Source organism: Leptopilina heterotoma, unplaced genomic scaffold (genome assembly GCF_015476425.1).
Source record: "Leptopilina heterotoma isolate Lh14 unplaced genomic scaffold, ASM1547642v1 Lhet_113, whole genome shotgun sequence".
In the NCBI taxonomy this organism is placed as follows: domain Eukaryota; kingdom Metazoa; phylum Arthropoda; class Insecta; order Hymenoptera; family Figitidae; genus Leptopilina; species Leptopilina heterotoma.
Window position 1 is genome coordinate 266404 of NW_025110832.1, and position 21660 is coordinate 288063.

General features: G+C 33.2%; 1 protein-coding gene across 9 annotated transcripts in view; it reads left to right on the top strand.

Moving 5' to 3' along the window:
• The window catches only part of LOC122505783 (ionotropic receptor 21a), a 78863-nt gene that overhangs the window by 53696 nt on the left and 3507 nt on the right, over positions 1-21660 (top strand). For 7 of the 9 annotated variants that reach the window (XM_043617638.1, XM_043617652.1, XM_043617629.1 and 4 more), the window contains 6 exons: positions 15119-15318; positions 15533-15652; positions 17199-17360; positions 18947-19188; positions 20396-20536; positions 20761-20959. In XM_043617638.1, coding sequence (XP_043473573.1) covers positions 15311-15318; positions 15533-15652; positions 17199-17360; positions 18947-19188; positions 20396-20536; positions 20761-20959 — 872 coding nt within the window. In that variant the 5' untranslated portion in view covers positions 15119-15310. The remainder of the gene's footprint in view (positions 1-15118; positions 15319-15532; positions 15653-17198; positions 17361-18946; positions 19189-20395; positions 20537-20760; positions 20960-21660) is intronic. The other 2 variants (XM_043617665.1, XM_043617671.1) reach the window with 2 other exon arrangements.

Consider the following 21660-nt stretch of genomic DNA (forward strand, 5'->3'; position numbering starts at 1 on the left):
CCGCGACTGTCGAAGAAAATAAAGACTCCACGCGCATGTAACCGATTCCGCCACAGTCGCGGAAAATTACAAACCTGAATTTACTCTACAGCGTTCTAATTTTTAATTGACAGTCGCGGAAATTATTTAGAATTTTTTAATGTATATATTAATATCGACACATTGAATAATAAAAATAATAATAATCTTGACAATCAATTGTCATAAATATTGTTAGAAAAAAATGTTAAAAAAACAGTGTTTATTGGTTTTAACGCGCGCAACTTTTGTGCGCACCATTTTCCGCGACTCGTCGACGAAACCTTCTATGAAGTGTTAGAATAATTCCGAGACTGTTTTCCGCTACTAGGTTTCTAGAAAGTCCTCGACTTTTTTTGGAGAATTTCTGCTAAAATCGTAGAACATTTCTAAAAGTCTATAAAAGATTCGTTCATATCCGAGAGTCTTCGATTAGTCGCTGAAAATTTCTGCGACTATTTTTTTCCGTGTACATCATCCGAAGAATTGAAATTCTTCTTCGAGCTTTGTGAACACCCGCGTCACATATATTGTATACTACGAGTATTACTATTCCATGGAATAGTATATAAACATTCCCATTAGTAAAATTAATAAATTTGCCCTCACAACAATTCCACATAATTGAAGCATTCCGTAGCTAATCCTAGAGATATCCAACGGAGATTATTAAAATTTTCTTGAAAGCGGCGGTTTGGATATCCATAAGATATCATCTGGATGTTCAGAAAGTATCTTAAGGGTATCCCAAAGTTATCCCAGGAATATGCTTAAAGTAATTTTAAAAATTAACTTTTTAAAGTTACTTTAAGTATATTCTAGAATGTTTTGTATTATATTTAAATTAAAAAATTTAAAAATATTGTTATCGACTTTTTCTCATGTGAGAATGTGAGATGCTAACATAAATAAGAGCCATAAACCATGTAGTAAAAAGTGAACTTAATATTATAAAAAAAGAGTAACTATAATTTAATATTAATTGTTACACAGCGTAGTTTTTTGTTATGTCAAATAGGATTGAAGGATGTAATTATTTTAATCCCCGGATGGCTGTTTTTCCTAAAAATATTATTCTGGAACACGTGGAACCCACGTGTAAAAATTCTCTGCAAAAATGCTCCTTGTAATTAACGTCAACATTTTTATTTGAAATTCTGTTGGAATTCCTACATGACTTCCATTGAAATTCTGATTGAAATATAGATTAATTTTCCGACCAAAGTTCTGATAACTTATATGCATCCTATAATAATTATACATATATACAAATATAAAAAATTTTAGAATTCCGCGGCCAGAACTCCAATTTATATTTCGTTTGAATTTTAATCGAAATTCTTGGAATTCTGATAGAAACCGAAGGAGAGGAGCTTTCTGGGGAATCTTTCTAAATGGGAAAGTTCGTCTATTATTTCTATTTGTACTCATTATTGAACTTTCAGATGAGTCTGCAACAGGAAATTAAACTCCAGCACAATAAGAGGTAAAGTAATATAATTTTCATCACAGAGAGCTGCAGCAAAACGTCTAGATGTACCTTTAACACTTTTTAATTCTGTTTAGGAGATCTCATTCAGTCGCTGTTAAGTTGAATAATTTTAAATTCGAATCAGTTGCACATAAATATTTCAAAGCTCCTCTCATCATCTAATTATAATTAAACACATTAATCCTGCTTTGAATATTTATTTCATTTTTTGCCTATTGTTAAATTAAATTTCCTTAGATCTTAAAAATTTAATTTTAAAATTGATGAAGAAAAGTAAATGTCCGATGTGGCCCTGGTCAGGAAATCTCTACACGGGATCATGTCGCAGTCCTGCAGATCAATTATAGTGGCATCTAGTGCCGTTTGTATTCGAAGGATCGAATTTATACTGTCTCTCTTTCATAACTTGTAAACAGGAAAAAGAAAGAAAAGAGGGGGATAAGTCATAGATAGGGAATCGGGATTCTGCAAAACAAAGTAATTAACAGAACTGTAATTCCGAGAAGGTCAACGTGATAACAATGATTAAAATCATAGCAGGGTTCATTGCAGGTATTTACAGGACTATCGCACGTAAATACAATGGAAACTATTTTCCAGAAATAGCAGCAAACATCGCATTTTTCTATCCGACAATTCTAATCATTGTCTTTGATCAAAGAGAGTCTTGAGACTAAACGTTTCGATGTTTGAAAATGAAACGAAGAATGAATGAATCGACCTGTATATAATGAGTGAGAAGTTGAATCGATGCATACGAGCAACGTCTGCGTGCGTGTGCATCCGCGTGCATGTGACGCGTGTGAGCGACGTTGTTCTCACGCGACGCCACGCGTCTGCAGTAACCCCATAACACGTGCCGGCCATATACCCACGAAAACTCATAATTGTCATAACAGCTAAAAATTCTCTGTACTTGTGAGTAAGACCACGTGTGTGCGCACTTACACGCTTTTGCACTCAATCACTTCGAATTTATGTAACTAATTGAGTTTCAAGCCTAATATTTTGTATTGTATTTTCATATTCGTACAGATAGTCGGGAAGTTGCATAGTTTTTATATAAAAACACAAAAGCCATACACAAAATGACTAATTATTCTAAAAAATAAATATGTCTGGAAAGTTGGTTTTTCAAACAATATTCAATAATTTTTCAATTTACTTTTCGATTAAATATTGTTTAATTCTTTGAAACATTCCTTTCTTTGTGAAAATTAATTCAAGTATATTAAGGGCCGAACAAACCAAACAATTCCATTACAATTTATTTTAAACATGAAATGCTTTTTTTATCGTTTAGAATTTGAATTTTCGGGTTTTTAGATTCGGAAAAATGACCGTATACCGAAGTGGGATGATGACACTGACTAATTCTGCAAGGTGGTAGAAAATTATTTAGTAATAACGAAGTATCATAATCCCAGGTGCGAATTTAGGTTGGCCGCCAGAGTTTGAAGGTTGGCCCAAGGTTGGCCTAACTTTGGCAAGCAAAGTTTTGGTTGCCAGAGTTTGCCCAACTTTGGCAAGTACTTGTGCCCACAGTTGGCCCGACTTTGCAAGCCAACCATTAAATGCAGAGTTTAACCAACCGTCGGGCCAACTTTGGCGACAAAGGTTGGCACAACTTATCCAAACGTAGTTTAAAAGACTTTCAGTTTCGGTTGGCCGAACTCTGGGCCACGGTTGGCCCAACGGTTGGCAAAACTATGTGAAACACAGTTTAATTGACTTACATTATTTTGGTTGGCCGAACTCTGGGCCACGGTTGGCCCGACGGTTGGCAAAACTATGTGAAACACAGTTTAATTGACTTAAACTTTCTTGGTCGGCCGAACTTTGGGCCACGGTTGGCCCGACGGTGGGCAAAACTTTGTGAAACGCAGTTTAATTGACTTAAACTTTCTTGGTTGTCCGAACTCTGGGCCACGGTTGGCCCAACGGTTGGCAAAATTCTAGAAACGCAGTTTCATTGACTTAAACTTTCTTGGTCGGCCGAACTTTGGGCCACGGTTGGCCCGACGGTGGGCAAAACTTTGTGAAACGCAGTTTAATTGACTTGATTTTTCTTGGTTGGCCGAACTCTGGGCCACGGTTGGCCCAACGGTTGGCAAAACTTTGTCAAATGCGGTTTAAATGACTTAAACTTTCTTGGTTGGCCGAACTCTGGGCCACGGTTGGCCCGACTGTTGCAGCTTAAATATACATTTTGCGTTATGCACTCCCATGTGAGCGTAGCGTAGTGGTCAGTGTATAAGTCTTCGGTGCGTTAGGTTAGGGGTTCGATCCCAGCGAGCGATAGATATTTTCGAAAATGTATGTATGAGATTGTGTTTAATAATAATAGGTAAAGGTTATATCTGATGTTCCCGCTAATAATAACGTGTTAATTGTTTAAATAATGTAGTTTTTTAATAATTTTTTACCTTTGGCTGTTAAAGTTGGCCAAACTTTGAAAATTGTGGTTGGCCCAACTTACGCATCTAAAGTTGTGCCAACTTTGGCGTCAGTCTTTGGACCAACCATTGAAATGTATAGTTGGCACAACATATGCATTGTAAGTTGGGCCAACTTCCTTATGTGTTGTCGGGCCAACCATCGTCGCCATTAGACGGTCGCCGTTATCATCTGTATGGTTGGCCCAACCTCTGGCACGAGAAGTTGGACCGACTTTGTAAAAGTTGGCCCAACTATGGGCCGACCAAAAAATCGCACCTGGGATCTTAAAATTCGATCGATAAAATCAATCGATATAGGGAAATCTTCACGGAGAAAATTTATTCCTGAGGTTTTACAGTAAAGGCGAAAACAGTGCAAGTGAAGGGGCTGAATTATAGAAAAGTTTGACAAGATGGACAATTTATAATATTTATTTGATTTCCTGAAAATTATTTCAAGATGTCTAAGAAACTTTATGTTGCGTATGATAAAACGTTTGAAATGTATTAAAAAAATTATAGATTATAAATATTCTCATATAATAGAAAAAATGTTTTTAATTGTCGTAAAATTATTATTATATTTTATAAAACTATTAATATACAGAAGTAAAATTATTTTAATACTTATAAGAAAGATGAGTTCAGATGTGTATTCCAGACAAGTTTAAAAAAATTACTATACTGTATGAAATATTTTGAAGAATCGCGCACGCGTCAGTTGCGCAGTAGTCTGCTGCGCATACATTTTCACAATGAGAATGTCTTCTAGTATCGAAGGACCACCTGCAGCGTGCGTTGCGTAGCTAGTTGGTTAGGGTTGCGTTCTATTAATATTAGGGTTGTGCGTTCGATTCCAGTCGTTAGTAGATTTTCTGTTAGGTAGGCTATCATTAAGTATAAATAAATGTTCAGAGTTTATAGTATATGAATTCTGGGTGCAATATCAAGATACGTGGTGCTTTAAAAAAATTTAAAAACTAAAAGGTAAACTATATAAATTTTTTTAAAATAAATTTTCTGTATGATAAGTTATTATACATTTCATTGTCAGGTTTTACATTTATATACAGTATAGTAATTTACTTTATATTGATTCAACATATTTACTATACTGTATTAAGAATCTTTCAATGAATGTAAGGATTAAATATTTCATAGAAAGGCTTTGTATTTTAAAACAGTATTGTAATTTATTTCATATTGATCCAAATTTTATTCATATTTGTCTTTATTTTCTTTAACCTGTATTGTAATTGTTATGAATATTAATTAGAGATACAGTATTGAAACATTTTTAAAAAGTGACTCTTGTCCAACTTTTTAATACAAACATTAAAATATTCTTTAGACTTTTTCTTTCCGTGTATACTCTTGCAAGACTGACGTCTGGATTACCCAACTAGGATCAGCATAGTGGTTCCCTTCGCCTCCATTATTTGCGATGGAGGATTCTCTGACTTTGGTTCTTCCGACGCTTTTTATGCGTTGTCACTCTTCTTCCTCTTTCCAGCTCATGCCAAATCGTATTAGTTTCCTTCGCCTTACTCAGCAGGATTTGGGTGACTTTGAGGCCATCCTGTACAGCCCGTTCAAGTGGTTTTAAACGTCGCGAGACTTCATCATCCTTGCTCCATTTTGTGGAGGCAAGTAGCCTTCTCCTTTCTGAGCCGCAAGTATACTTTGCGAGTCTCATTTATCGCGTCATCGTCCACCTTCGAGTGGATAGCACTATGTGCGGTCCTTCCGCGATAGCCACTCTTCTCAGTCTTTCTCCTTCCATGACGTTATGTGGCTCCAAACTCTCCACGATTGCCTGTGGAACTGTACGACAACAGTCGTAAAACTGGAGGTGAGATATCCCGCTTCTGGCCTGCTCACATGAGGTTCTGAATCTGAATTCTTTGATTCCATTCTTGCTGTTTGGTTGTCCTTTAGTAAAAAGATCGTCTGCTATATAAAACGCCCGTTCTCGTATGCTTTTTGCTTGCATCAGAAGTGTAATAACACAAAAGTCTTAAAATTGTTAAACCGATGTTTAAATCAATTTTTAATTGCATTCAATTTAACCTGAATTTGTAGTAACTGATCCTATGTAGTCTTTAATAATCATTAAATATCAACACAAAGTCAAAATCATTTTTTATCAAATTCTTTACATAATTTATATAAACACCTATATAATGATGATTTATTACTTCTTGACTATTTTTTCAATAAAGAAATGGTATTTTGAGAACAAGATAAATTAAAAAATTCAATTACCGCAACCATACCTAAGAGAAAAGAAACGAATCGCATATAAATAAATTTATCAAGAGAATTGGTCAAATCAATTAAAATCAATATACCCAATTTTATTATTTTATAACAAACTTCGAAGAAAGCAAAAATATTAAGTTTATTTGCACTCTTTTTATTAACATCCGTAACATTCGATTCAGATATATACTCATAACTGTGAGGATTTTATAGAATAGAAATTGTCGACTATACTTCATTCCTTACAATGAATATTTTTTTAAAAATGCAAGTTGAATATCTCGATTCAAACGCGTACGTGAAACATTTCTTTGTTAGGAATTAAAATAGGGATCATCGCATTTCCATTTTTTAATTTTGTTCACGTCAGCTAAAAAATAAGTAATTGAATATACATGCCACGTGCCGCTTATTGGTATATATATACTGGTCGGATAGTACAGATTTTATATTGACTATATCTGAAGTATATAGGTCTGCGTCGGTACTCGAAGAGTAATACATTGTTTCTATGTATATTCTATATATTCTCTTCTATATCCAAATATTGGTAGACTATTCTTGATTCTACTTTTATTAACACTTCACTCAAACTTCTTTCTTTACTCCAGTGTATCTATCAATTGCTTTGCAAACAAAGAGGGTTTATTTTCTTTACATTTTCAAATAATTTTTGTTTTTTTATAATTTTCTATTTCTTTTGTACAATTTATCTTCAATTTGAATTTTCACTTTCATACTTTCATTAATTATGAAGAAAATAAATAAAATTCTATACCAGATATGCATATGCGTTTTCTAAGAATCCTCGGAAAAATAGAAACATAATTAAATTTAAATACCTTATATAACATATTTATGTGGAACACCTACACTGAGAGAAGAAAAGCACAGAATCACCGGCCGTGTAAAATGGGTGTCAGCATTCGTGCTTTAGTTTTATTCAGTTGGTGTCGTTCATAGTACAGATATTGTACTCTAGCAGCACGGCGGCGGTGCAATCTAATTATTACAGGGTATTCGTTTCAAATTTTTTTCAATTTTCACTGCTGCTTCGTTCAATTGGAGTACAGATGCTGAACTTTTCCGTTTCAGAATATGTGCTTTTTTTCTCTCAGTGTACCGGTGGTACCCTGTATTGAACTCACTACTGCAGTTATCCTCATCCCGAATTAGATTCACTTCTAAAACTCATTTAAATGTTTACCTTCAAATTTCAAAAAATTAAAAATATTTAAATTTATAATTAAAAAACTTGAAGTGAATATTTAAAAATTCGTTTAAACTAAAAAAGGTAAAATTTAATACTTTTTGCAGACAGAATTTGGACTTTCTTCTTGTCCATCCAGGTTTAGCAGTACCTAATATTTTATTGTGTTTGTCTCCACTTTTGAAACACCTGAAATGTTTGAAAAGTGGGGACAAAAACATCTCACATTGAGACACTGTTTTTACAGTGCAGGGCAGGTGTTAAGCGGTAATATCTTTTTTGAAATGTTCAGTTTTCTCCGTGAAAACAACGGACTCAATCCGGGGTTTCGGAATCATTAACCTATATCGTTAAGCACTAAGTTATCCCCTCGTCGCAGTCCTTATACACTGTATTAGAATTGTCAATAAATTTTAAAAAAATCTGAATATCTAAAAATCTTTGAAACTGAGAAGCTCGATTAAAATGAATGTAGCGCTTTCTTTGTTTCTTTGTGTGTGTGCGCATTTCTGATAAATTTGATAGGGGATGGTGATGCCGATGAGGTAATGATTGTCGCGTGCCGATCACGTGGCTTATATGCGTTCAAACATTGTAACCCTGGTATACGCGAAGTGTTCACATTCGAACAAAATAAGCCTCACCTAATTGCAATGGCTGTTCCATTAGAGATTAGACTTCAAAGAAGTTCACTATGCGAATGTTCATCAGGTTCATTCGTTCACTCGCTGGCTCGCTCGTTTAATTAATTCGCCTTGTGTGTAACGAGAACGATCAAGTTACCGATTTCGATTAAAACTCCTTCATTCAACACATGTTTCGTGTTTAACTTACACAAAACTTCTTCCTCTACTGTACGCAAAGTTTATTATTATGCAAATCTTTATTCCGCTTTATTTTATTAAAGTTAATATTTAACAATAACTCTAATTAAGATTTCATTTTTCTAAAACTATTCTTTATTGATTACTGACGAAGATAGGAAAGTTATTAAAAGGTGACTATTTGGTTTGGAATCGGAAATCAACGGCGGACGGAAAACTTTTGTTCTCAATAAAATTCTAATTTTGTGAAATGCAACAAACAACTTTGAATAAAAATATTCTTTCGAGTAACCGTGAATGAATTTTATGCATGTGTTTATTAAAATTAATCGAATTTTCATTTATTTTATCGACACAAAAAAATAGGTTAGTTCAACAGTTATTAAGTGAAAGAAACCTTTTGACAGCGAGTGTAACAATTGGTACAAAGGATTTCGGTAAGATTTTTAAATAAAACCATTAATTACATCGATTTAATAAAAATTCGTACGTGATTCCTTAGAAAGGATCAGTGATTAATATAATAATCTTCACTTTTTTTCGGGAATATTAAAATACTTTTCTATAGAAATCATTTAAAGAATAGAATTTAATAGTTTCTGAGATTAAAAGAACATCCAATACAAAAAAATTACAGTAGAGAATTTTATGTTATAAAGTCGAGTAGTATAACATTCATAAAATGAAATATAAATAGGATTGAAAAAAAAGATGAATCATTTGTTATTTAACTAGTAACTAAATAGGTTAAATAGAAAAAAGAAGAGAATAATGTTTCCTTTTCAATATCCTTGAAAAATAAATAACGTTCGTCACGTACAGAAAATAATCACACATGATGCTTGTTTGCACTTGCTCTAAAAGATATTTGGCCAATTTTTAGATTTGCATTGTGAGAATAAGTATGTGGAATTTCCAGACACTACTTTTTTGAAAAATATAGTCTTAAATAAGGAAACTGTCCACATATTATTATTCGAATAAAAAAAGAATCTACCTAGGATGGTGAATATAACCACAAGGACGGTGTTAATCCTTTGGTGTGTCAAATGCGTGGGAAATGCTTCAACTCCGGCCTCACACGCGACCAAAGTGCGTCCAGTGGGGTAACAGGGCGAGGGAGAAAGGTTAAGGATCAGGAATTCCAGGATAAAGAAAAAAACCGGACTCAAACCTTTTTCGATATTTCGAAAGCAGATCAATACTATTTTCTACAGGGATTTTGATAAATTTCTACAATTAATGATTATAAGCTTAATATTTAAATTTTTATTTTATTTATTTAAAATAAAATAAAATTTATTAAAATTCTGAATTTTTTAAAGCTGACATTAAATCCAGGTTCAGTAATCGCAAAAACCACCGAGTTCACATTTTTCGACAAAATAATCGTTCAATTTTAAAAATTTAAGTCGACATATTGGATCTGCTATTTTTAATATTTCTTTAGCTATAGAAAAGCTATTTCTTAGAAAAATATGTTTTAATTACCCTTTATGCGTTTGTTTTTTTATATTATTATAAATAATAATATAATTCGTTTCCTAGACCCGTGTAGAAAAATTTCGTGGCGCTAGCTAGCAGTTCTAGATACATGGTAAATTTACATGCAGTCTAGCGCTGCTAGCTAGCGCCACGAAATTTTTCTACACGGGGAGTAGCGGCCACTAACAAAAATTGATTACGAATTATATTTATTTGCTGATTATGATAATAAGCAATGAAAATGATGAAGAGACGAAGATAAAGAAGGACATCTGAGATCATGACAAATATGCAGGAAGCTGTAAAAAGTTGTTTAAAAATGTAATGAGTGCACCTCAAGCTGCAGATCAGGAAAAGAAAAGTTGTCTTTTGTGACTTGAATCTCTTGAAGAAGATTGGATACAATGTGGGAATTGTAAAATTGGTTTCATGAAGCTTGTCCAAACATATCGGAGCTTTCAAATCAATATATTTGCGATTATTGCCTTTGTTTAACAGCTACAATTTATACTGGCCGGTAGTGGAGGCCAAATTTTTTAAGAATAGTTTTTCCATGTTTTAAAATTTTATCATTTAAATTATAATTATTACTTAACAAAATGATGTATTATTGTTTTTATTGATAGCTTACGAGTTCCTAAAAACATATCAATAAGTACATATTTAGCATGCGAGTTAAGACGTTTTTTTCTTATTTTAAATAAACCTTCAGGTGACGGTACTGTAGGACTTTCCTCTAAATATGATGCAATCAAATTTTTTAGAAAATTATTTTGAGCCGCTTTTTGCCCTAAAAAGATTCCCAGTAATAAGGGGAGAATTAAAGTGGATTGGTACTTTTATGCCTTTAAATTCCAAACCAATTCCGTTTTTGTCCGCAATCTTAATTAATTTCTATGCAATTCAATTCCCCAGTAAAAAAAATTCGATACACGGACCGCGGAGTTCGTATACGAGCTCCGTAATGAGAAGTGTATAGATGCTTGTATACGAGGTGCCTTTTAAAGCATTTTTCTTAATATAACACTATTTTAAAGTAAATGTAGATAATAGAAATGAATTTTCAAAGTAAAACAAAGCTAAATTTATAAGGGAAATGAAGTTTTAAGAAAAAAAGGATAATTTTGTTCAAAGAATTTATTCACACTGAAAAAAGGTTAGAATTTGATAATTCCTTGTTACTCTTACTTACCGACATTAGATATTTCTCGGATGCGGTAAGCAGGATATTGTATTAAATTTAATTATTTTATATAAGAACATTTATATAATAAATAAATAATAATATATTATTAATTAGTAATGAAGAAAAACTTATTTATTCTACCGCCAATACAAAATCGTGCTTACTGCATCCGAGAAATATCTAATGTCGGTAAGTAAGAGTAACAAGGAATTATCAAATTCTAACCTTTTTTCATGTGAATAAATTTTTTGAACAAAATTATCCTTTTTTTCTTAAAACTTCATTTCCCTTATGAATTTAGTTTTGTTTTACTTTGAAAATTCATTTCTATTATCTACATTTACTTTAAAATAGTGTTATATTAATAAAAATGCTTTAAAAGTCACCTCGTATACAAGCATCTATACACTTCTCATTACGGAACAGGCTCGTATGAGAGATTTCTCATATTTCTCATACGAGCTACCGAGCTCGTATACGAACTCCGCGGTCCGTGTATCGAATTTTTTTTACTGGGTCTCTGTAACCACGTGACCAGAGTCTAAATTCACTTTAATGCCGTTTAAGGGAATCATTTGTTGTGGAGTTAATGCCTTTTAATTAACATTGAATTCTTTAAAGGGCGTTAAAGGGGTTTCAAATTCTGGTCACGTGGTTACAGAGAATTGAATTGGATAGAAATTATCAATTTAACAATAGAAAAGGAATTCATTAAGATTGCGGACAAAAACGGAATTGGTTTGGATTTTGGAATTTAAGAGCATAAAAGTACCAATCCACTTTAATTCACCCCTTATTACTGGGTTTGTTTCATTAGACTGCGAATGGGTTAAAGGAATATTGCTATCAATTACAAATTTATTTTTTATTTTTAAAGATTCAAATAAAAATATTAAAAAATTAGTAACCTTTTGAGAGGTTTCTTTTATGTTGTGATAAAAAAAAAGATAAGCTAAATATTGCTGGGTTAGTGGAAAGAAAGTACACCTTGAATTTTGGTTAAAAAAGAGGACACCTCGAAAATATTAATGTCAAATAAATTTTTGTTTGGCGATACTATTTGTAATGTAGTTGGTTTATTATGAGATTTTGTGCTAAAGAAACTATGAAGATAATAATATGTTCTTAATCTAACACAAAAACTCGTAAAGCAATTGATTTACACATAAAATCGCCAAACAAAAATTAAGTTTTTAAAACTTATCTATTCGTACCAACCCTCATGCGATAACTCACCATTTACCATACTGCAGGGTGAAGAATTGATTTCTCTTACCATCAGAGTTGCGTCTTACTCGCATATTTCTATATTATCAACTGCAAAGAAAAAGCAACTGTCGGTAGATTATCTTGTAGTTTTCAATATTACACGAATTCACTGGTAGTTGCTTGTACAAACGCGTAAATAATTCTCATTTTTCTCAAAAAGCTGTAACGAAATATGTCAACATTTTTTACATTATCACAAAAAATGAGAAAGTCTTGGATTTGTGTGATTTTGAACAATGTATAATTCGTGTGAATCTCCACGTTTCATGACCCCCTGATGCCTGAGTTCGTTGGGCAGTCCATTTCGTTAAAAAAGAACATAATATACAAACTTTTCCAAATTTTGTATTTAAAAAAATTTTTTTAAAAAAATTTTATGCAAAAACAAACAACTTTTTCTTTAAACACTTTTCAGTACAACAAAAAACAAAAGGATTATGATTTAAAAATTTTTTTTAAATTTTACTATATACCCAGTAAGAAGTAAGGAATTGAGAAGAATTGGACATTTTTAACTTTTTACAGAAAATGTTGAATTATCAATTTTTTTGAATTCCGTTTCTGTCCAATTCCTATGTATTCCTTTTTGAGGCAAAGATTTCTTTAAAGTGAATTCCAATCAATTCCGTTTCAATATTTCTTTAATTTTTGAATTTTTGTGAATTCCGAAATACTGTGTGATACTCGGTAAGTTCAATTCCTGTCTATTCCGTTTTAATATTTTGTAATTTTTTAATTCCTTTGAAGTTTGCAACACTTTGAGATAAGTGCTTCTAAAATTCGGAAATCATAGAACAGTTTAAATAGCTGAGCGGACAAGCTGTTTGTCTCCGACAATGAAGCTTGAGGGTTCAAATCTTCGAACAGTCAAATTTTTTTTCCGCTTAAAATATTAAAACGGTATTCAAAAGAATAAACTTAGCTTCTTTTCGGCTTCTCCAAATGAAAATAAAAAAAATTGGTCACAAACGGAATTCAAAAGAATTAAAAATTTCGAATTCTTATTAATTCCTTACTTCTTACTGGGTATGTAATTTGACTTCTTGTCAGCTAAGTTTCAAGTATATTTGTCCTAAATAAAAATCAGTCATATTATGTCAATATACCGCTGATATATATATATTAGATTCATGAAGTGAATCATTTATACAAATTTAAAAAATATTTTCCCATAAAAATGCAAAGCATACAAAAAATTGAGGTTTATAGTGAGTGAAGCATTAGCCTAAACATAAAAAAAATGTTGACTCGGGTGTTGAAGAAATCTTGTGACATATTTAATCGAAATGCGATTTTGTAATTTCACTTTGACTTTGATTTTAACTGTAAAAATGAACGTGAAAATGAAAGGCAAAGTGAAGAGTTAAAATTAGACAATGGTTTTTATAGACGGTATGTTTAAAATTGGGGTATAAAATTTTTCTTGACTTTTAAAATAGGATACAATTATTATAGAAAGCAAAATTCTTTGAATTTCATCGAAATTGGGGCCCATGAATAATAGTGATATTTACTATGACTTGATTACAAACTAATGTTCAATAAATATGAAATGATTTCGTCGTTCCAATCTATATTTATAAAGCAATCAAACTAAGAACATCGATTCATGTTACAACTTTTTCAATTTACTTTTAGACTTTTAAACAGTGAAGGGAATCATGAAACTGATAATCTTCTCGCTTTTATGTGTCAAATCATTGTCCATGAATACAATTTTTCAACTGCAGAATTACAAAGAAACAAATAAACTCGAGAATGAAATGACTAGTCTCATGAGACTATTGCTTCATATAAAAAATAACTACTTCGAGGATCGTCCCATCTTTATAAAATATGATTCTAACTTCGAGAAACATCTCCCTGTTGATTTTAAGCAAATATCGAGAGTGTTTTCAACTTCCTTTGTGCAAGAGCAAGTCGATCCATCATTAAAGAAAAAGTTCCCACATGTAAAACACGTTAACTGCAATTATATTATTTTTTTGGAAAAATTAAATTCAGTGAAAAATTTCATTGCACCCAACTCGAAGAGTAAGATTGTTTTAATTACCATTGATACATCTTGGATTGTCAGGGACTTTCTGAAAAGCCATTTGTCGAGATTTTATGAGAATCTTTTAATCTTAACTCACTCCTTAAGTCGACGAGCCAATGTAAGTACTTTTGTTTTCATTACATGAAATGGGAGGACCCTCTCTTCTGATCATTCGAATTATTTTTTATTCATTTCTATTTATTGCACTTTGCACAGCGACGCGACGATTTGTTTTTGTTTTAAAGAAATTCGTTTGGCATTCGGGCTCCCAAGAATGTACCCCTAGCATAAGCTGCAGGTTTCCCCCCCCCCCTAATTTTGCAATTAACTAAACTTTACAAATACGGATTGAGATTAAAAATAAACTTGCATATTATTTAACCCTTTAGGGGCCGAAATGATATGACTGCTTTGATATTCGTTTAATAATTTAAATATTTAATATTCAACAAGTTACATTTTAATGCAGCACATCAAAGGAGACAGGAGAGGCATATTAGTGGTTGGCGCCTATGGCTTGGTGCTGATAGTGCAACAGCTAGCTTCAGCCGGCTCGTCACTTGCATTCATGATAAAAAATCTTGTGTAATATGGGGTATCTTCCTCATGTTACACAACAGAATCGAAAGCTCATCCCGCGCAAACTGTAAATTTAGACCCCACTTTTTGCATCACTGCATTTAGAACGATGATTGGTAAGGGTACTTCCCATTCTAATTTTTCACGCGCGTCTTCGCATCCTCTTTCCTCGAAATCGCGCCAAAACATCATGAATCTATTTTCCCAAAGAAATCCTCTTCGGCAACCCGATATACGCAGGAGCTAGGAGGAATGCCAAATTCGCTCCACGATGAAGAATTTACAGTGATAGTATAGCGCTAATGTTTCTTTTGCAGGAATCGACTTATTTACTCTACACTCATAAGCTATATTCAGACGGAAGTGGCGCAAGTGAACCAATTTTACTGTCAGCCTGGAACTCAAATTTTTTGACCCAACCAAAACAGAATTTGTTTCCCGATAAGCTGGGCGGAGGATTCAAAGGTCACCGATTACTTATTTCAACAGCGCACAAGCCTCCGTTTACAATGCGAAAGTAATCAATTTTAATATTTTCCTCGATCGTCATTTCACAATACTTGACACGTGTTTTTCTGTAACTTTTATAATATTAGTAGATGTGTGTACAGTATTATTTATTCTGGTCGCAGTATACTTCTTTACTTCTCTCAAGTATACATATTTCATTTGAACGCAACAGGTGTGCATAGCTTAGAATCAAGGCATAAACTTATTTAAAATTTTTGCAGATCAATTCAGGGAATCTATGATACAGAATGGGATGGAATTGACATCCGAGTTTTACGATTGCTTGGTGAAAATCTAGGTTTTGCTGCAGAATTTCGAGATCCTGCATCATCAATGCCCAGGTACTAATATTTATTAGAAAAAATTGGAATGAAATCTATGTTGGCTCTGGAGTACCGTAAAATTAGGTGATAAGCACCACAAGAAAAGTTGATCAGTTGAAAATCTTATTATGTGTTTTCCTGCAGCAAATGTAAAAAGAAAACCGATTAGTACCTATTGGGTATGTCTATTTAAAAATATAAAAGAAAAATTTAGATTTTTATAAAGGAAATACGTTCTTCATCGGAAAAATATTGTTTTAAAAAAAATTAAAATGGGGTGTTAACCCGAGTCGCAATTTAAGCCCTACTTTAAGCCTGAATTTTCAGGGTTTATTGACTTTTAGAAGCAGTGAAGGGGGTTCTAACTTTAATGCAATTAGGCCCTACTTTGAGTCCCGAAACTAGCTGAAATTTGCTAATCTTCCATTTGGAGAGCTAAAGGAGCTCTCTTATTCGAACTTCGTATACCTTACTTTATACACCTCGTACAGCCTACTTTCATGCTCCTAGACCCTACATTCTGAAGTATAAATTAAAATTATTTTTTAATGCATTGCTTGAAACACTGCAAATGCAAAAAGTACTCCTAATTGACAAATACTGTTGTGTCTATATACTGATATAGACGCTATAAAACACATAAAATTACACTTTTACTCATCCCAAGTGCTTCAATGCAATCTGAGCAAATTTTCAAATTTTTTTTCTTCTTGTTGTATAGGGTCTAGGAGTATGAAAGTAGGATATAAAAAGCTTTAAAATGTAGGGTCTAGGAGAATGAATGTACACGGAGAGACCCACATCTGTAAAAATTACTAAAAATGGTTGCAATGACCGGAAATAAGGGGACTTTTATCATAATGTACTACAGAAATAGATAAATTTGCTACATTGAAATAGCAAGTTTTAATATTTTGTGTAAGAGTTGTAAATGTAGCAAAAATTGATTATAGTTTTCTCTAATTTCATTACACAAAATCTGACAAATGAAAACATTTTCCACTAAAACCTACTATCCACTGTAGTAATTTTTGGTGAGCAAGTGTGGCTAGCGAGTGCAGTCATATGGCGCCTGCATTTCTATTGGTTGCTAACTTCGTCAATCTCCGTAAATGAGCCGATGCCATCCGATCATTGACAGTGACTATGTTTCGCGTATGTAAAATAAATTTGGATATTATCTACAATAATTAAATATAAAGTGAAACGTAGGTCGTTCGTTATCTCAGAAATTGACCATTATAAATTAATAATAAATTTTGCATTTATTCCTGTCCCAAGAACTATGTCTTATAATAAGTTGTTAAAAGTAAACTGCTTTCTCGTAAGTGCTGTAAATTTTCACCATTCAATATATATAAGGAAACAAAGATGTATAATATGCAGATAACCACATTCCATGCGTTGTTTTGGATTTCTGAGGTCGTCCCCTTTTATGCGTATCATTTGAGTTTTAGAAGAGTTCCGGCGCTTATCATCCCATTTTACGGTACTTACCCATATATACATATAGGAGATGTCTGCAATGTAATTTTATTTTCTAAACAGAAGGTATTAATTTTAGTGAAACCGAGTCCATAATAAATGACATTTCTGAAGATGAGGCACCTGTTGCAGTGGGTGGAGTTTATCAAACGTCAGATCTATTGGCACATTTTGATACCCCTTTCTCATACCTGTCAGACTGCGCTTCTTTTATATCCTTATCATCTACAGCCTTACCCAAGTAATAAAACTTTTATACCTTTAATATCAGTTTATGTGTACGTCTATGTCTAATAAATGAAATATTATATACTTGAATATGAACCGTGCTATGTACGTGCGATCAAAATATTTAAAGTACAGTGAGTTCTTGCGAGTCGTTCAATTTCTAGTGTGCGCGCGCCAGTGCTCAGTGCTGTATAATTTGTGTCTTTCGGGGTGATAAATTTGCTTCACACATCCCTGAAATGACTTATGCGTTGAACGACTCGCAGGGTTCGCACGTAATATACGTCAAGGTAATATACGTAGTTTTCTACACGTATATTACTACGTATATTACGTCTTGAATTTTTTACGAAAATAGATGTATATTACGTTTTGTCGATATTACTACGGCGCATGCGTAGAACGGGTAAAACGTGCATAACATAACCTCAAATATTTGTAATTCAATAACCACATTGTTAATAATACTAGCTCCTCCGACGGCCGCAAGCGGCCGTCTACGGTGCTAGTTTTTATATGTCCATTGTCCAAGTCCATTATTTCATTAATAATAATATTCAAATTTTTTCAGTTAATAATTTGCTTATTTATATTTGAAATGTTGACGTTTTTTTTGACAATGCAAAATAAGATTTATTATGAGTACTTTCTCTTAACAAAAATAAAATTTATATATTCGCGCTCTTTTTAAATAACATACGACTGCAGCGCCACCTTCACATGTACAAACAATTTTAAAAACACCCTTCTATTAAGATTTTACATTCTCATTGCCCATTCTTTACTTCGATACTTTTCGATACATTCGACCTTTCCACTCCATGTCTTTTTTAAGAAAGGAACCACAAATTGTTTATTATTAATCATCTGCCTGCGAAGATGAATGTTTTGACTGCAAATTTTCTGCATTGAACGCATTTTTGTCACCTTTTTTTACAGACATTTCTAAAACAATTGACAGACTATCAGAAAACTAATGCTATTTACGTATAATTATTGTATAAAAACCAACATTTAAATTAAAAAAACGTGATATAATTTTATCGCTTAATTATGCAAAGTTTAATAAGTAGGGAAAATTATAAGGTATATATGTTTTTAAAGGTTATGTTATGAGTGAACATCCTTACAAAAAAATTAATACGTTAAGGGCATTTGAACCTTGATGACGTCACACATGCTTTGCACAATCTGTAACGTCATCAAGGTTCAAATGCCCTTAATATTGATATTTGCGGAGTTTATCCTACTGCATTATATAATATTGTAACAAAATTTTTTTTCTCTGCCGTCCAGATAAATATAAACTATTTTGAAGAAAAATTTATACACATCTTGCGCGCGCCATATTGAAAACGTAATATACTGAATATTTTACTCTTTTTGACGTATATTACGTCGAAAACGTAATATACGTCAAAAACTCTCAAGTTACGCGTAACTTCTGAACCCTGACGACTCGTGAGTTTTATGATCTTGAAAATTTTCGAGAATTGAATCAGTCGCTCCCTCAATCAATAAGTGCCACACTAATAAATAAGTCAAGTTTTCACTTATTCTGTTTTAACTATATAATGCTATATTATCTTCCTATTTTAGGTACCGAGCTGTACTCAGACCATTCCAAGATACAGTCTGGATACTTTTGTGTGTGGTTTATATCATAGCTATAATTCCATTTACACTAAACAGCGATTACACTTTCCTGTCGTTGATTAAGCATCCATCAGGATTAAACCATATGTTTTGGTTCGTATTTTGCACGTTTACTAACGCATTTGACATGAAAAATCCACTGCTGACTAGAGGTCTGGGAAAACATCCAACTTCAATTCTTATTGGTAAACTTCATAATGTACATTACTCATTACGAATGCATTTTTCTACAGTTCTACTTCCCTATTTCACATTAGAGAGATTCGAAATAATAATCGTTCTGAATCAGCGGCGGCGGAATGATTGTATATTATATAGCGATAGATAAATCATTTTAATAACTTTGCATGACCCATTCCCTAAAATCTCTGATCTGCTCGATCTACTTGGGAAACACTTGAAAGTATATAATGGAAATGGTGGATCAGCTAGGTAGAGTATCTCCTATGGAGATGGATGCTAGTTTCTGTAAGGGTTGCTGGACTTCCTTCGCGTGGTATCGGTGAAGGCAAGTGGACCAAAACCAGCAAAGCAAGAGCAAGTGTTAGCGGTTGCAACAACGAGGAGTACCTGCGGGTAATACATGTAGAGGCGAAAGAAAAGGACGAATTTGTGTACCGAGGTTCAGTCTGGGCAAAAGAGCACATGCGTACCGAAGACCCAGTCCTTAGTCGACGAAGAAGTCAAAAAAGCAATTTGGGAAACCTAATAAACTGTCTGCGGGCAAGGCAGTAGACAAAACGTCGAAACCAAGCAGCAAGAGTCAGCGATAATTGTCAAGCTGGCTATAAATGAACTAGGTATGCTGAAGTGCTGGGAAAGCTGCAAACAGAGGTTAATTCTGAGGCCAGATAGACAAGATTAGTGTAGGCAATACCCACAAAAAAGAAAGTTTTTCTCATAAAAACGAAGTCTCCGCAGACAATGAGAAGTTCAAAATGTGATATGTCCAAAAAGATTAGCACAAAAACAAAACAATATTATTATTATTCTCGTCGAGCGACAATACAGGACGAATTAATTTATTTTTTGGCCTAGTTATTTCTGTTGTCAAAAAATCGTTTTTTGTTTGTTATCTGCTGTATGAGTACGCATGGTTTTTAGAGTTGTAATTTTAAAATGCAGGTGCAAATTTAAATATTGTAACAATGCATACACATTTATGTAAATTATATCTTACTTGTTTTTCGCAAGAAAAAGTAAGACAAAAAATTACTAACATATATCCTTAAGAGATTGGACAAAAGAATATTTAATGTTTTCACTCGTAAACAATTAAAAAGTAAGGGGCACAGAATCAAACTACACAAATACATGCATTGATTCTTATTGTTATTAAAATTACAGACATAAAATAAATAAATTAAATAAATTCTCTTTTTACAATTGCAGGAATTTACTGGATATTTACAATTATCATTACAACGTGTTATACAGGTTCTCTCATCGCTTTTATAACCATACCAGATTACCCTCCTGCTATTGAAAGTGCTCAACAACTTTTAAAAAAACATTATAGAATTAGTACTTTAGGTAAAGAATACCTAATTAATTAAATTAATTTGGCTCTATTAATTATAATACACAAAAATACACAAAAATAATAGTAAAAGTTGATAAAAGGCGCCAAGAAATTTGGTAATCTGATAAGGGAACATTCACAAATGATTCACTAAACTAAAAGTACGTGACATCATTTGTGAACACTCTCTATATAGAACTTCTTAATAGCCAATCCATTTTTAATTTATTTCTAGATCATGATGGATGGGAAAAATGGTTTACATCTGAAAATATGGAGGATCAAATAGCCAAAAATTTACTGAAATCTGTCGAATTAGTTCCTAGTGTTTCTGAAGGCGTAAAAAATGCAAGTCGAGCTTTCTTCTGGCCGTATGCTTTTTTAGGTTCACGTACTGCTCTTGAATATTCCGTGCAGACGGAGTTATCACCAAAGTAAGTTATTGAATTTTTTGGAATTTTTTGCACACAGGGACTTTTGAGAAATCTGCTAGCAGATATCTTGGATTCCGCATCTCAAGGTTATGTGGGCTTGGTGTAATAGAAATAAATAAATATTCACCTTATCGTCGTAATTCTCCTTTCATTGAAAGCAGTTTGTGTTCTTCTTACAGTCGAAACAAAACTCTGCTTCTTCAGTAAGAGAATCAAAGTCGCGGGTCTCGAGTGTATCCATCGACTGCATCTTACCAATGCTTCCAACGGCTTTGTCGCTTTGTTAACGTTGGCGGTGGCAGTCTTCTTTTTGGAGTCTCCTTCGATTTTAATGAGAGTGACTAACGTCCGAGTTGATCTCGTTGCGAAGTTTACCCAGAACGTAAGCATACGTCATCTCCGATGGAGAATTTTCAGATGTTGGAACTTCCATACTTCCAACCCTTTTTCATACGTTTCCATTGGAAGCGCTTCCCCTTCCTCTTTTCATCGGCTTGAATTCGAGTCTCCTCTGGACTGCCACGCTCCGTCTTTCCTTTCTGAGCACCTCTAATGAATGTCGCTTTTGAATTTGCGCTTATAATGGTGCACCCTCTCCTCCTTCCGGTCCCTGTGGCCTGTCCTCCTCTGTACCAGTGAGAACGTTTACCGAATCGTAGTCCGAATTATCAACCGCGACAAGCTTCTCCTTTGCCTTATTC